The sequence below is a fragment of the Aethalodelphis obliquidens genome, unplaced genomic scaffold, assembly GCF_003676395.1.
Source record: "Aethalodelphis obliquidens isolate GAN/ISIS:26980383/991018 unplaced genomic scaffold, ASM367639v1 scaffold1, whole genome shotgun sequence".
Classification (NCBI taxonomy): Eukaryota; Metazoa; Chordata; class Mammalia; order Artiodactyla; family Delphinidae; genus Aethalodelphis; species Aethalodelphis obliquidens.
The window spans coordinates 105,559,126-105,574,419 of NW_020837945.1; the positions used below are offsets into that span (position 1 = coordinate 105,559,126).

General features: G+C 37.9%; 2 protein-coding genes across 2 annotated transcripts in view; one reads left to right on the plus strand and one right to left on the minus strand.

Annotated features, from left to right (window-relative positions):
- The window catches only part of GFM1 (G elongation factor mitochondrial 1), a 43,129-nt gene that overhangs the window by 12,079 nt on the left and 15,756 nt on the right, over positions 1-15,294 (minus strand). Inside the window, exons 9-13 of the mRNA XM_027113110.1 lie at positions 15,126-15,263; positions 13,240-13,341; positions 11,521-11,577; positions 8,408-8,545; positions 7,435-7,517 (exon numbers count right to left, since the gene is read on the minus strand). Of these exons, the coding sequence (XP_026968911.1) occupies positions 7,435-7,517; positions 8,408-8,545; positions 11,521-11,577; positions 13,240-13,341; positions 15,126-15,263 (518 nt within the window). The remainder of the gene's footprint in view (positions 1-7,434; positions 7,518-8,407; positions 8,546-11,520; positions 11,578-13,239; positions 13,342-15,125; positions 15,264-15,294) is intronic.
- LXN (latexin) lies at positions 1,305-7,397 on the plus strand. The gene is made up of 6 exons (XM_027113153.1): positions 1,305-1,652; positions 2,983-3,045; positions 4,159-4,336; positions 4,653-4,789; positions 6,736-6,798; positions 7,066-7,397. Exons 1-6 carry the CDS (start codon positions 1,524-1,526, stop codon positions 7,162-7,164), a joined length of 669 nt encoding a protein of 222 aa, XP_026968954.1. The 5' UTR covers positions 1,305-1,523; the 3' UTR covers positions 7,165-7,397.

A 15,294-nucleotide genomic window follows, 5' to 3' on the forward strand; every position in this document is an offset into this window, starting at 1 on the left:
AATACAATGACAACCTAAGAGGTTGGCTGATAGATGAATGACTCACACCCCCACCCCCCGCCCCCGCCCCAAAACAGAAAAACAAGCTTCAACTTTTTATAAAAAGCCTTGAGGAGAAACTAACCCTTTCATCCTCTAGTTACTTGATGGTTGTTGGCTAATATAATTAGAAAGAATGGGAATGCCTTACTACTTACTATTCTTTAAAAATCTACTTACTCCAAATACTTTATTTATAAATAAATAAAAAAGGGTATTTGAGGAAAACAACACATTACAAATACATTTTTGTTAACTTTTTTTTTTAAAAAAGCAACACAATATATGTCTACCCAAGGAACCTTCAAAATTCGTTTTGGGAAAATAGCAAAGAGTCTTTATTTCTAAGCCAACAAGCTACAGTGTCAGTTTGGCTATACATTTGATGAAAAGAAATCTTAGCTGGTAGATCTACAGCAAATCCAAAGAACAGCCTAGATTATAGTTCCTTTAAAGCTCACAGGAGGTAATTAAGAGATCTGGAGAGTAAAAATGCACTGCCTACTAAAAGTCTGTGCTTGCTTAAGGAGCTTTAAAAACTGCTTTTGTTAGAAGTTACTTCAATGTAGTGCTTTGTATAAATTCAGTTTTTAAGTAAGTTTTAATCCTCAAAGTAAAATTTTCAAAGTGATTCAGAAAGTTGGAAGCATGGTGTGATATCAAAACCTCATCTTTCGAAGATCAGCAAAGGGAGAGGAGTGCAAGTACCTTTTAAAATTCTCCTGATCTAAATTACATAATCCTCCAAATTAACGCTATCGTTTGCAGTCTCTCGTACCCTGATTTGGGCTGAACTGATACACCACCACAGAAAGCTGGGTATGAGCAAGCCTGTTCCTGGCCAGGGAAGGGAAAAGAAGGAATCACAATGACTCACTACCTGGCGCTCCTTTGTACTTTGCCCCGTGCCGGACACTGTGGATGGTGTATAAGGAAGTTGCGCTCGTGCCGGACACTGTGGGTGGTGTATAAGGAAGTTGCGCTCCAGTCTGCAAGTAAAGTAACCAGCCTCCTTCCACGAAGAGTAAACTTGAAGCCCCAGAGACTCTCCACTAAGGCGAAGGCCCGAAAGCCCCTCCCCAAGCTTCTGTAAAGGTTAATAAAAGGAAGGATGTAGTCCCTGACAACCCAGCCCAACGACTCCCTCCTCACCCCCCCTTAAAGGAGGAGGGGGCTCTCTCTAAACAGGGACCAGAGAGTAACAGTAGGCGGTAGCAGGGCGGGGCTCCAAGAGCAGCCTCGGTAGGAGCCACCTCCCAGGCAGCGGCTTGCAGAATCGGAAGGAGGGAGACAGGGAGGGAAGGAGGGAAGGAGGAAGACAGGGAGGGAAGGAGCTGGCGGCCCCGCCCCAGGCCCCGCCCAGCCCGAAGAAGGAGGGCTGACTTTTCCGCCCGGGGGACTCGGCAGCAGGCAGGACGGGGGTGCCCTTCCCTTCCTGTGAAGCTCGAGCAGCCCCACGCAAGCCCAGCCGCCGCTCACCAAGAATGGCAATCCCTCCGACCCACTACCCGGCCTCCAGGGCGGCCTCGGTGGTAGAGAGCTGCATCAACTACCAGCAGGGCAGCCCCCACAAGGTGTTTCTGGTGCAGACAGTCAAACAAGCCAGCCTGCAGGTGAGTCGGGCAGAGGGTGGTGGCGGCACCTGCTACCGTTCCCCCCACCGTCGAGGGTCTCAGCTCCACCTGCTCCTGACTCCCCACACCCCTTGCCCGTTTTGGGCCTCAAGGCTAGCTGTCTCTCTAGAGGAGTTGGCTTTTCTGGGCTTGGGCTACACTCCAGTCTCTGGGGACAGCCCCAGGGCTGTTTGTTGTTTTTACGGGAAGGCAGAGACACTGATGGTTTTTATGGGCCCTGCTACAAGGAAATCGGTAAATGTTCTCAATTGGGGCGGCTTCTCCAAGTCCTTTCCCCAAGTGAAACTTATAGGAATCATTTTCAAAAGGATCTTAAAACTGGCGCTATGTTTAGCATCTACTACTCCAATCTGGGCCAAGAGAAGCTCCCGTCTTGCAAAAGATTCTTCACTGCCTGAATTTTAAGATCAATCCTTTATTAGACTCTTAGACCAAAATGAAGGGGTAAACAAAAAGCAACAGAAACTGACAAAGCAGAGTAAAAGTACTGTGGCCTGAAGCTTCACTTCAACCATCCAAACACTACTGCCAGTGACTGCTGTGAATGATGGGCCCCCTCTGGCTAAAGGGTTAAATTTAAACTGCTCAAGACCTCAGCAACCACTAAGCTTGTTTCCGTTTTACTAAAATCTAATAGATTTGAGACTGTCCCTTATTTATCTGACAGAAGTTTAACTGCTAACAGTCTTTAAGAGCTGACAGGGAGTAAATGTTATTTCAAAACCACACAACATAATTAGGTACAAATTCTCCATTACATCTTGATTCAAAAGTGAAATATCTAAACGTCTGTCTGTTATAAAATTTGTTAACGCATCATTTTGCAGGTCCACTAACATACAAGTAAAAGCAGTACTTAACACTCTCTAACCACTTCGCAGTATGCTGCCTCAAAATGGAATTCATCTTCATTGAACACTATTTGGAGGGTACATAAGGGTTTATGAAAAGGCTTTTCAATGGTGCATCCTATTTGTCACCTTTAGAATTAAAATTTTCAAAATTTCTTACGTGGAATTTAGGATCACAGATCCAGAGGTTAGAGTACTCTGATGACTGAAAGTGAATTATAACCGATTTTATTTATATATGCTTTTATCTCACCCTCTTGTTCTCAACCAAAATAACCCTGCTAGAGGACCTGCTAAATTAGATGTCACAAACATGGTGACATTCTTTGGTCAAGGTGTAAGGCCTTAATCATTTACCCCCAACAGTCAGCACCATGCCCAACCAAATGAGAATGGGTTCTTCTAACAATGTAAAGAAATTGAGTTATTGTTATAATAACACATTTTCTTAATTTTAGGATATTCCGGGAAGAGGACGAAAGTATTGCCTTAAATTTTCTGTGGAAGAAATTATCCAAAAAGTAAGTGAAATGTCATGTTATTATGAAATAAAATTTGATTCCTAATATTCCATATCACCTCTGCTGATCAAATCATAGGGTTAATTTGGTTTTTAAAAGAGTTGTTGTAAAATCCCTGCCTCAAAAAAAAAATGATCACCATACAAAGGTCAGTTTTTACTTTTTGTGTATTCTGAGATACACTTAGTATTTCTATCACACTGTTTAGAAAAGAGACTCTATATACTTCAGTTCAAATAAACTTCCTTTAAAAATGTTACATACTCACAGGCCAGTATGAATTTATGCCTAATATGAACAAGTGTAATAATGAACTCTACAATCATCATCACTTTTTAAATGTCTGTTTCATTCTGTTTTTCATTTCTTTTATTTAAAGAAAGCAAGTGCTTTCTGAGATATTTATGAGCAATAGAATGGCCAACTGATACCACTGTGTTCAGATAAGAATCTTTCAGTAATGGGGCAGGGAAATTTAAAAAATACATACACCTGTCAAATTATTAATGAGACAAACTTAAAAGGAAGGAACTGCCACTTGTACCATAACCATCCTGAGATTTAAAAAAGCTTGCCCTTTTGTTAAGCATAATTAAGAAGAGATACAGGCTAACATAAGGAGATTCGTTAAAAGGCATTTGAGCTGCTTGATAGTCATCTTTACAAAGCAGAACCAACGCTACAATCTTCTCATTTTATATTTGGATATAGATTGCAGAATCTGAGTTTGAAATTTCTGTTATTTCAGGAGGAGAGAATAAGAGTAATGGACAGACTTAAAAAAAGTAACCAGAGTCTAGAGTTGGTATATAAAGACAGACTAAACTCTGCCTTACAAATGGACTTCCCATTAATACTGAAATACATAGTTTAAAATGAATTTACAAGATTATGAGACCTTATATGTTATAAAATAAGTTACCTATTTTAGATACCTCTAAGAAAATTATTGGGCCACCACCAGTTAGATACCTCTGGAATAGGTACACTCAGGTCAAGTCTGAAACAACATCATTAGGGGGGCGATGCTTTAAATGTTATAACTCAAAGAACAATAATCAGTAATGGATGTCCATCTACATGTAAAGATCTTTCACAAAATGTTTCAAACAGCAAGTTACAGTGAATTGCACAGCTGAAGTACTGTACCCTCCAATGGGACAAGATACCGCACCAGAAGTCAACTTCACATTTGAAGGAGAAATTGGAAAGAACCCAGATGAGGAAGATAACACATTTTATCATAGACTCAAGTCTATGAAGGAACCACTAGAAGCACAAAATATTCCAGGTATATAACTATATGGCACGGAAAAATTTTTTTTTCGACTTTAAGATCAATATCAATTACCTATGCTCAAAATTGTTAGATGTTAACATTATGCTGGCAATATACTGACTTTTGCAAAAATATTTATTACTAATCTAATTCAACAACAAAAAAGCCTTGAAACTTTATAGATTAATCTATGGCTTAATTAAATTAATTACTTTCTGTACACATTTGAAGAAAACTAAGACATGACTTAAAATTTAGATTTTTTTTAAAGGTTAATACTGTATATATAAAATAATTCCATTTATCATATAAATGTTTCCCTCACCAGACAGTTTTGGAAATGTACCTCAAGAAATGAAGCCAGTTCAACATTTAGCCTGGGTTGCCTGTGGTTATATAATATGGCAAAATTCCACTGAAAATACATGGTATAAAATGGCAAAAATTCAAACTGTCAAGCAAGTGGTAAGTAATTTCTATAAAATACACTATTAACAGATTTAATATTTACTGAAGGTGTTATAATTCATGATTGGATGAATAGTGCCCCTTTAGTCATTTTGTATTTAAGATAGTGAAGTCAGTATTTGAAGGAGAAGTCAGTTATCAAGGCTAGAGAAGGTGAAGCTGCAGTTTCAAGAGAGTGAAGTCTTGAATTATAAATAATTTGGCAATAGTTTTTGTGTGCAGCTTAATACAGATTATTTCCTTTTGCAACCTAAGTTTTGTGTTCAAATTACTATAATCATGTGATACTGAAACCACCTCTGCTTTTCTCCTCTAGTGAAATGGTAGTGTCAGAGCTAGAGATATGGCTGGATTTTTTTCCCCCAGGATCAGCTGGAACAAAAATATTAGCATCTCAGTCTTTGTGAAGCTTGCTGTATATAATTATCTTTTATAACCCATTTAGTCATAATTGACAACCTCATATCTTACTTGTTGCTAGCCTTGTATTTTAAGTCTGATATGACTATTCCAAACTGCCTCTTTCTAGACCTTAAAGAGATTAAATTCTTTGAGTTTAGCTTTATTAAGAGGTTTAAAAGAAAAACAAAATATGTCAACTAATAGTATTCAATGGAATACAAGAAAAATACTCTGTAAGAGAAAAGCACTTTCCATTGGCTTGTTTCAGTTTGTTGATAACAAACTGCAAGGCAGTTGGAGCACCTTTACTCCACAAGCTTTTGCAGCCACTTATTAGATAACTTTGGACACTGGAGGACAGGATACCAATTACAGTACTCAGAGTGTAATGCCAAATACCTAGCATCACTATCTATAACACTTTAAGAGAGCCTTTTTCTAATGCATTTTTGTAGATAGCAACCTTGGTTACAACACTCCTACAGGGGCACTGAGGCTCAGATAATTGAGTAGCTGGGTCCACGTTACAGAGGATATACAATCACAATCATGATTTTCAAGCCATGTTTTTATAGCAAAATATGCAGTGTTACTGCTTTATGAAATAAATTTCCTGTAACCCTTCACTAAATTGAAGTTTTAAAGCATTAATGAAAATCCCAACAGAAGAGTTTAACCACTGCTTCAGCGTGTATATATTATATATCTTTACCTATTATGATCCAACACGTAAGAAACCTTCCTGATTTTTACCTTATCCTTAAAGGACATTCTTTGTTGATATAGTCAAAGAAGGGATTGCTTCAAGATACTATTAAGGAGAGAAGAGTACAGTTTTATTTGATCCTGGGGCCATATTTATAATTACTGTCAACCAAAGGAGCCACAGGAGTTTGTGCTGCCTCTTGGAGTCTAGGGCTTGTTTCAATACATCAGTTATAAGCCTTAAAGAGCCTTGGGTGAGTACAGCAAATTTCTGACGACCATGGTTTGAAACTCTGTAGATGCAATATTTCTGTGCAGCTGATAGTATAAATACTTTATATGTCCAAAGCAATAAGCAGCATAGATCAAAGCTTTAGTTACAAAATCAAACATTACATTTTATTATTTTCAGTTTTTTAAAAGAGAATTTCTATTATAAAATTGGTTTCCTTTAGTGTAAACTCTCATTTCAGTAGTTTATATCCCTTAAACGATGCTTTTCTGAATAATGGAAACATTAGGGAATTTAAATGACAAATTATAGACTCTAATGTTCTTAGTAGCTACCACAACTCAGAAACTAAAAACAGAAAGGGTAAATGATTTTTAGAGTAACAAATTTTTTAAAAATCATGATTTTAAAATGTAGTTTGAAAAAAAATCTTATTTATAAGAGAATAGTTTTTCTGCCAGGCTAAATAAATTATGACATTCAATTTTTAATTTTACTTAAGTGGAAGTATTACTGTCATCTACTAATGAAAGCTGATTCTTAAAATTATCATTTTTGCCAATGATATCAAGTTTTAAATGCGGGTTTTTATTTTTTATTATAGCAAAGAAATGATGACTTCATTGAGTTAGACTACACCATTCTACTTCATGACATTGCATCTCAGGTAGAGTATCATTTTCCTTTACTTGATGCTACTTTGAAAATTGAGACTCATTTTGTAGCCACAGTATGCCTTATTAATTTTGACTCTAAATCAGAATTCATATAAATTCAAATAGGCACCAGGTTGAAATATATTACACTTGCAGCAATTTAACTTGTTTTGTGCTTTCTTTATGAGGACTGTTTTGTTTCTAACAAAATATAAACCCAACTGTTTCCTTAAATGTTTTCTGAATTTTATCATAGCATCGGTTTCCTTTACTTGCAGGAGATTATTCCTTGGCAAATGCAAGTTCTCTGGCATCCACAATATGGTACTAAAGTAAAACATAATAGCCGTCTACCAAAGGAAGCACAATTGGAATAAATGAAGACTGTAACATTCGATGAAGTATAAACATGCTTATTAATGATGTGTATACCAGTCTCCATTGATATCTAGCTTAAAGGGTCAGACAAATCTCGTAAGTGTCCCTTTGTATAAACGGCCTGAACTACAGAACTATATAGCTTCCATAATAAAGAGCATCACAATGTAAAAGTGTCTTATCAACAGTAATAGTGCTATGTATATCCCCTAATAAAAAGCTTTAAATTCCAGCCTCATAGTTTATGTTTAATCGTTTTGCATACTTACGGGACAGGGGCCGTAATGGTTTCTCTGAAAGCAACTTTTGGCTTTCCTGTGATACAAGGACAGCCATATTCTCTTTCCATCCTCTAAAAAGAGCAGGAGAGATCTTTTTGATATATTTAAATTAAAAAAAAAATAAACTAAAGGAAGAAAAATCCTAAGAATCTCAACTACCTTAGAAGCATTCATTTAAATATGATAAGCAAATGATAAATCTTAAATCACTTAAGTACCTTATGAGGATAAATACATGATATTAAGCAATACAAACTGCTTTTACAGATTTTATATAAATGAATTCTAATTTAGAATGATTAATTTATACTTACCTCCAATTAATCTATCCACTAAAACTTTATCTTTGCTCCATTTTATTACATATTTACTGGAATAGTATATGAATCTGCTGTCATAATTTTCTACTATCTCAACTTCAAAGATATAATCAGAACCAGAATTTTTAATCGTAAGTCACATATATTTTGTTTTCGTTCACATACACACAAGACCTTTCCTAGGTAAGCAGGAGCCCCATCTACCCACTTGTTTATCTCCATTATAATGATCTTCAAGTAGTGACTTGAGAAGAAAACAGGCAAGAAATGGCCTGAAGAGTGGGTACTGGTGGGCCGATTTCTCAGCAGGTTTCTCTCTGAGGTTGTCTTCCTAAGGCTGAGACCAGGATACACTCGACCCAAGGGACCATAACCTAGGGATGGATCAATGGTCTTACTGCAAATCCCCTGAGCCTTGATTCTAGAAGTCTGCAATGTTTTACGAATAAAAAGATTTAGAAACCAAAAGTAATTAATTAGTAACACACACTGGAAGAAGCAGTATACCACATCTAGATACAAAAACCAGAGTGAAGCTTGAAGAACCACTATTATTTTACAACCATTAGATTGAGAATTATCGACTTTTAACAAAACATAGACATAAATAAAGTGAATTTAACTTCTTTGTTATTCATTACCTGAGCATAGATTTCCAGGTGTAATTCTCCCATTCCAGATACAATTGTCTCTTTGCTCTCAGTGTCAAAGTGGACTTTAAATGTGGGATCTTCTCTTGTAAACCTGCCAATGCCTTTTGAAAATTTTTCCAGATCATTCTTTAAAAAAAGAAAATCATTACACATTTTACTAAGCATGGTAAGCAATGAAATTGTTGAAAAAACTTTAATGAATGAAATCAAATACATGAACAGTTAAAAAATAAAAATGATCTACCATCTAGTTTCTAGGCTATATCCTTTTAATATGAGAGCTTGGATACCACACAGCCAAGACAGCAGGGAACAGCTAACTGAGAGAATTTTCTTTTCACACCAAGATACAGGAGTCCAAGACTTAACTCTATGCCCTTTCCTATTATATTGACAAAAACTGTCCATTTGTGGAAAACTGCCCATAAAGCGGAAAGCAGAATCTGTGTTACTGTGTTATATTTTAGAAATCCTATACATAATCAAAGGAATCAGCATGGTTACCAAGATTCTACTGTAGATTCAAGAGGGCAGTTAAGACCAACACTAGGCAAATGCACATGAGACCTCTCCCTTTCAAAACTATCTGCTTGGATGCGGTTTGATGCACCTTTATTCTCCTTAGATGTAACTTCCTTATGTGGTAAGCAGAATAATGGTCTTCTAAGGACATGCCCTAATCCCCCCCAAACCTGTGACTGTTACCTTACACGGCAAAGGGGACTCAGCAGATGTAAGTAAGGTTACAGACTTTGAGATGGGGAGATGATCATGAATAATCTGGACAGGCCCAATTAAATTGCATGGGCCTTTAAAAATGGAAGCTGAGGGACTTCCCTGGTGGCGGGCGCAGTGGTTAAGAATCCGCCTGCCAATGCAGGGGACACGGGTTCAATCCCTGGTCTGGGAAGATCCCACATGCCACAGAGCAACTAAGCCTGTGCACCACAACTACTGAGCTTGCGCTCTTAGAGCCCACGAGCCACAACTACTGAGCCCACACGCCACAACTACAGAAGCCCATGTGCTCTAGGGCCCATGTGCTGCAACTACTGAGCCTGCATGATGCAACTACTGAAGCCTGCATGCCTAGAGCCTGTGCTCCGCCACAAGAGAAGCCACTGCAATGAGAAGCCTGTGCACTGCAATGAAGAGTAGCCCCTGCTCGCCGCACATGCACAGCAACGAAGACCCAATGCAGCCAAAAAAAATTTTTTTTAATAAAATAAAATAAAAATGGAAGCTGAATGAAGAAAGGTAGTGGAGAGATGGGAAGAGAAAAAGAAGAGACAGGAGATATTTGAAACATGAGAGGGGCTCATTTTGCTGTTGCTGGCATTGAAGACAGGAGGAAGGGGGCTATGAGCAGCCTCTAGAAGCTACAAACAGCCCTCAGGTGACAGCAAGGAAATGAGGACCCCAGTCCTACAACAAGGAGCTGAATTCTACCAACAATTTGAGTAAGCAAGGAACTAAACTGTCCCCTAGAGCCTCCAAGAAAGAAACAACACAGCCTTGCCAATACTTGATTGTAGCCCATTAAGAACTGTGTCCGAATTGTGGCCTACACAACTGTAAAATAATACATCTGCTGTTTTAAGCCACTAAGTTTTTGCTAATTTCTTACAGCAGCAATAGAAAACTAACACGCCCCAATCACCAATATTAACAGCTATCACATGTGGCTGAAGATGTGTTATGTGTTTTGTATACGTCATCTCAAATTCTAACCACAAGGCTGCATGACAGAATTATCCATGTTTTACAGGTGAGGAAACTAGGTACAGACAAGTTGCTCAAGTCCACAGAGCTAGCTGGGCTTGAATCCTGGGTTAGTCTATCTCCAAAGTCTTTTCCCTTTTTCCTGCACTAGCCAGGGACTCTCAACTTACTAGAAGATCACCCCTGCCCCACTACTGAGATTCAGGGTTTTATGCAGTGATTTTATTATTTGATATATATTAATTCTCCAGGAAGCAGACAACCCCAAGACACCAAAAAACCTTTTGAATATTGATGTGTTTGATTTCCCTCCATGATTGTGAACTATCAACAGTTAAATGTCTTACATGAACTCTGGAGTTAGGAATAAAGAAGAAGAATATTTTTAACTTCTAGTCCTTCATCTTCTGAAGGGAAAAGCAACCAATCTGGCAAAGTACTTGGAGCAAACTGTGGCATCTCACTGTGGTAAGATGTAAAGCTCGCCTTTCAACTTTCTGAGATAGAGTGACTGAACGTTTTCTGCCACCTCAACATTCTCTTTTCTATAATGAGAAGGGCCTGGAAAATCTCAGTTCCTCAAAATAGATGAAGTAGTTGCTGTTAATATATCCACAAGACAATAAATCAGAATACGTTCTGTAAATGATAGTACCCAGATGACAAGAAATCATAAAATGTTCACTCAATGCATGAATGAGTTAATGTCAATATATCATGTTAAAATGACTGTTATGAATGTAACTAACTTAAGAACTAAACAATTATGTTTCAAGATCAGGACTAATTCCAATGACAAGCAATGCATATGCAGAACCTATTCAAGCAATTTTGGCTAAAAAGCTAAATGACATCAAATCCAATCATAAAACTTTGTATTTGAAAGTGAGTCAAAACAGTCTTGTTTGAAGGCCTTCCATGTTATAGTCAGACATTTACTTCATAACTACCACAGATGTAGAGATGTATTATAATCCATGAGGCAATTAATCTAAGCAATATTTTAATATACTTTACAGTGAGGTTTTTCTGCAACTTAGGACAAATGCCTCAGTTGCCTCTCTTCCATCTCTTATGATCTGAATCTAGGAAGTTACTCACACTTAACACTCCACAGCCAATGATATACCTTTACTATAGTAAAGAGTTATAAAGCACAGTCTCATGAATACTTTAATACCATCAACTTCTTCAAATATACTGTGAAGAACTTACTACTAATAGACTGGTAAATTTTAAAAGGTGATCTGAATACCAAAAGAGGAAATAGAGACCAAAAGACTGCTGGTTATCACAAGACACCACGTGCATTGTGGAGACAGACAAAAAAGAGCTCAAGTTTTTACTGTGATATACTGAGCGTTAAATCAAACTCCTACCTTGTTAGAAGGCTTCATTGCTATTGAAATGACAGGATCAGGAACATGAATTGACTCCTAAAATATTTTTCAAAGAACAGAGAAGAATTCAAATACAGTACCGTATGTGTCAGGGATGGATTAATTTTAATGTTCTCCTTTACAACAGAACAAAAGACAAATACTAGTCAACATCTTAGGGTAGACAAATATATCTTGGTCTGTTTTTCCTTAAATAAATGAATATATTAACATATATAGGTGTCCACTTATATGATCTCCTCCCTCCCAAAATAACAAAAATAAAGCATCTATTTACTTAACTGTTTCAGACCCTTAAGTTTGTTGACACTTTCAGTTTAACATAATCGTTACATATAATGAATTCAAATGCTGAGATGTGGAATACTTATTAGCTAGTGGCTACATCTGCTATAGCTATCTTCTGATAAGTTATTTAATCAAAATATACTGCCATCACTGATAAGAGAAGCAGAGAAAGGGACTAGATTCTTTACACATATGATATCTCATTTAATCAGTCACAACTCTGAGAGGCAGATATTATTATCCCCATTTTACAAATAGAAGCATTAAAGGCTTGGCAAGAAGAATAACTAACTTGGCCAAGGGCCAGCAGGTAGCACAGGGCAGAGGTAAGACTGACCAGGGTCTATTTGCCTCAATGCCTGAGTACTTCCCACAACCTCCAGTCCCTTCATATTGGTAATGACAAGTTTAGAAAAAACCTTATCAATAATACTTGTCAAAAAGTCCCCTTATCTAGATCCCCCAAAAACCTTTACAGATTTATGATTTTTGTAGTGTCCTAACTTCACATGTAAAACCATAGACATTAGAGAGTATTTTATACAAAAAAGCTAAATTATAAAATTAAGAATTCATCATATGATACAGGAGCTATTATAGTGCTCATCTGTTATGTTGGACCAGTTCTTATATAAACAACCCACTGTAAATTCCTTCCCTGCAAATCACCTATACCCTGTGTACTCATATTCGTCCTTTACTGAATGAATTCAGGAGAGGGAGCACCCTCACGAACACATGGTCATACTGTGCAAGAGCCTGCTGTCCTGTGGGGGCAAAAAGGGGAGGAGTAAAGGGGACTGAAAGGCGGGGACTGGAAGGTGGGAATTGCCCGAGCATGCTCTTCCCTTCAGTCTCCCTCAGTGATGAAAAGGGACCTATGAGTTCCACAAGGCAGGCTGTGTACAGTAAGTGGGACTGTCTAGTTGCATCCTGCCTGCAGGGCAGGGTTCTGTTCTGTCATGCTGCCCTGGAGTCTAGCCAAAATGTTACAGCCTGCTCTTACAGTTCTCTAGGGGATTGAGGGAAGGGTCCAAGCTCCAGCTGCCGAGTTAATAAGGAAGGAGCACTTGGCTGGGACTAGCCTGATGACGGTGACAGCAATTAGAGGTGTGCCCACAACGGGGAGGCACATCTCAGGGTAGGAGTCAGCGCTACACATGCCAGGTTACCTGGTGGAGATTTTCCCTCCATGCTAAACCCTGGAGAATGGTGGAATGATTTTACTACGAAAAACCAGGGAAGTTAGCTAACAGAGCACTTCTTTAGTTGACATTAAAAGAGCCATAACCAACCTACAGTTGATGCCCGTGGCACTCAATGAAAACTTCTGTGGTTGTTTTTCTGAAGTACTAAAACATAGACTTTTGAAACGCAAGTGATAAACAGCTTTGAAGTTAAATGACTTACCATAGAAAGGCCACTATTATCTTTGTTTGTGAATGTGTCTCCACTAGCACAGTCAATGCCAAACAATGCACAGATGTCTCCGGCAAACACCTCCTCAATATCCTAAATAAAGAATACAATATGACACTTGCAAGTAATACAAACCAGGACATCATAACTAAAAAGTAACTGCGCAATGAACACATTGTACACAAACAAACGTGGCAGAATCTCACCATGAATTCCACGAAGAAGGAATTAGATAGAATCAATGCAACACCAACAATCAACCACGGCAAGATATGCCTTCAACAGGGCCCTTATTTAAACCACACCTCAACTGACAAGATTTTACTTTAAATGGAAACTCCGAGCTATGGCATCTTTACTTGGAGGATCTGCAGTACTGACGGAACACAGAACCTCACGGTTCTAAAGTTATTTCTATAGAATTAAAAAGCACGTAGTATAGAATGGATAAACAACAAGGTCTTACTGTATAGCACAGGGAACTATATTCAATATCCTGTGATAAACCATAATGGAAAAGAATATGAAAAAGAATGTATATATATGTATAACTGAGTCACTTTGCTGTACAGCAGTAATTAACACAACATTGTAATTCAACTATACTTCAATTAAGAAATAAATTTTAAAAAGATAAATTCAAAAAAATAAAAAATACAATTCTATCAGAAAGAAAAAAAGAAAAACAAACAAAAAACATGTAGTACTATATGTGCTGCCACAGTCCAACAATGAGATGTGTATGACAAAGGCATACAAGGAAAACCTGCAAAGGAAGTTTTGGAAAACAAAGGCAGGAGAATGGAGTCTACTGTACTTAAAATAATCTTAATTTCTCACAGATGCAGGCAGTTAAAAAAACACAGGAAATCTAAAAAAACACAAGAATAAAGCACTGGTTCCTCTAAACTTCCTAGTCTTTCTTATATTGACAGTTCATTAGTAACAGCCGTGGCTGTGAATGAGCAAGTGTGTGTGTCTTGCTTTACTGGTTACACAGCTGTATGGATCTCCTAGCTTCCGGCCCATGAAAGAGCTGGAACAATCACTAATCCCTCTGGCCTGCCCCCTGCTGCCTATCTCAAAAAAGAGCAATGATGTCTAATTTTGAAAGACTGCCTGTTCATTTTCCAGGAGATAAAAAAGTTATGGCCACTGAAAATTTCTGAATGTCGTAACATTTTGCTTAGACTAATAAATTTCTCTAGGAATATAGAGCTGAATTGAGAAAGAGTGCAAGAAGGAGACAACCTCACACACTTGGTATTCCTGCCAAACCTTAACCCTATGGACCACAGAAGGCTAGGACAGATTCAGAGCCAATTCAAGGATTCAAGCCATAAGCCAAAGTTTATCTCCCAGACTAGACCTTCAGAGGTTTTAAATGCTCAGATGAATTCTGGCATCAATATGGCCCTTCTGGGGGTTGGTTCTACTTCCATATTTCAGGAAGTAAATCTACTGAACAATGTGGGAAGTTATGTATGAATTTATTACTCTCATTTACCTTTGAGAACCACAGTTCCACTGTGCTAAAAACCTATTATACTCTTCGTAAGGATAGCTCTTGAGGAAAGTGTTGAATCTTGTGCTCCGAATCTTAGGGAACTAATGTCCCTTTTCCTTAACCTTGGCCACTGAGGAAATACAGCTAACTCACAAATGGTGGTTTTAAATGTGTTCCTGACATTTGCTAATTTAGCCTACACCAAAGTGCCACATGAGAATTGTAGCCCACCTAACTAAAAAGGAAGAAACTAGGAAAACACATTCAACTAGAAGTGATTTTCTTGTGGGGCTCAGGATACCAAGAAGGTAGATATATTTCACTTGCATTAGAGAAATTTCTGATCTCACAACAATGCCCAGGTACTCGCCTCCATCATGTCGGCATGCATGTGAACCAGCCGTTGCACCCGTACTTTCTTTCTCGTCCTCGTATTATAGATGGTATCACCCTTCTTCAACTGTCCTTGATAATTTCGAACATAAGTTAACTGTCCAAATCGACCTGCCTAGAAGTCAAGATTGGATAAGGTCAGAAAG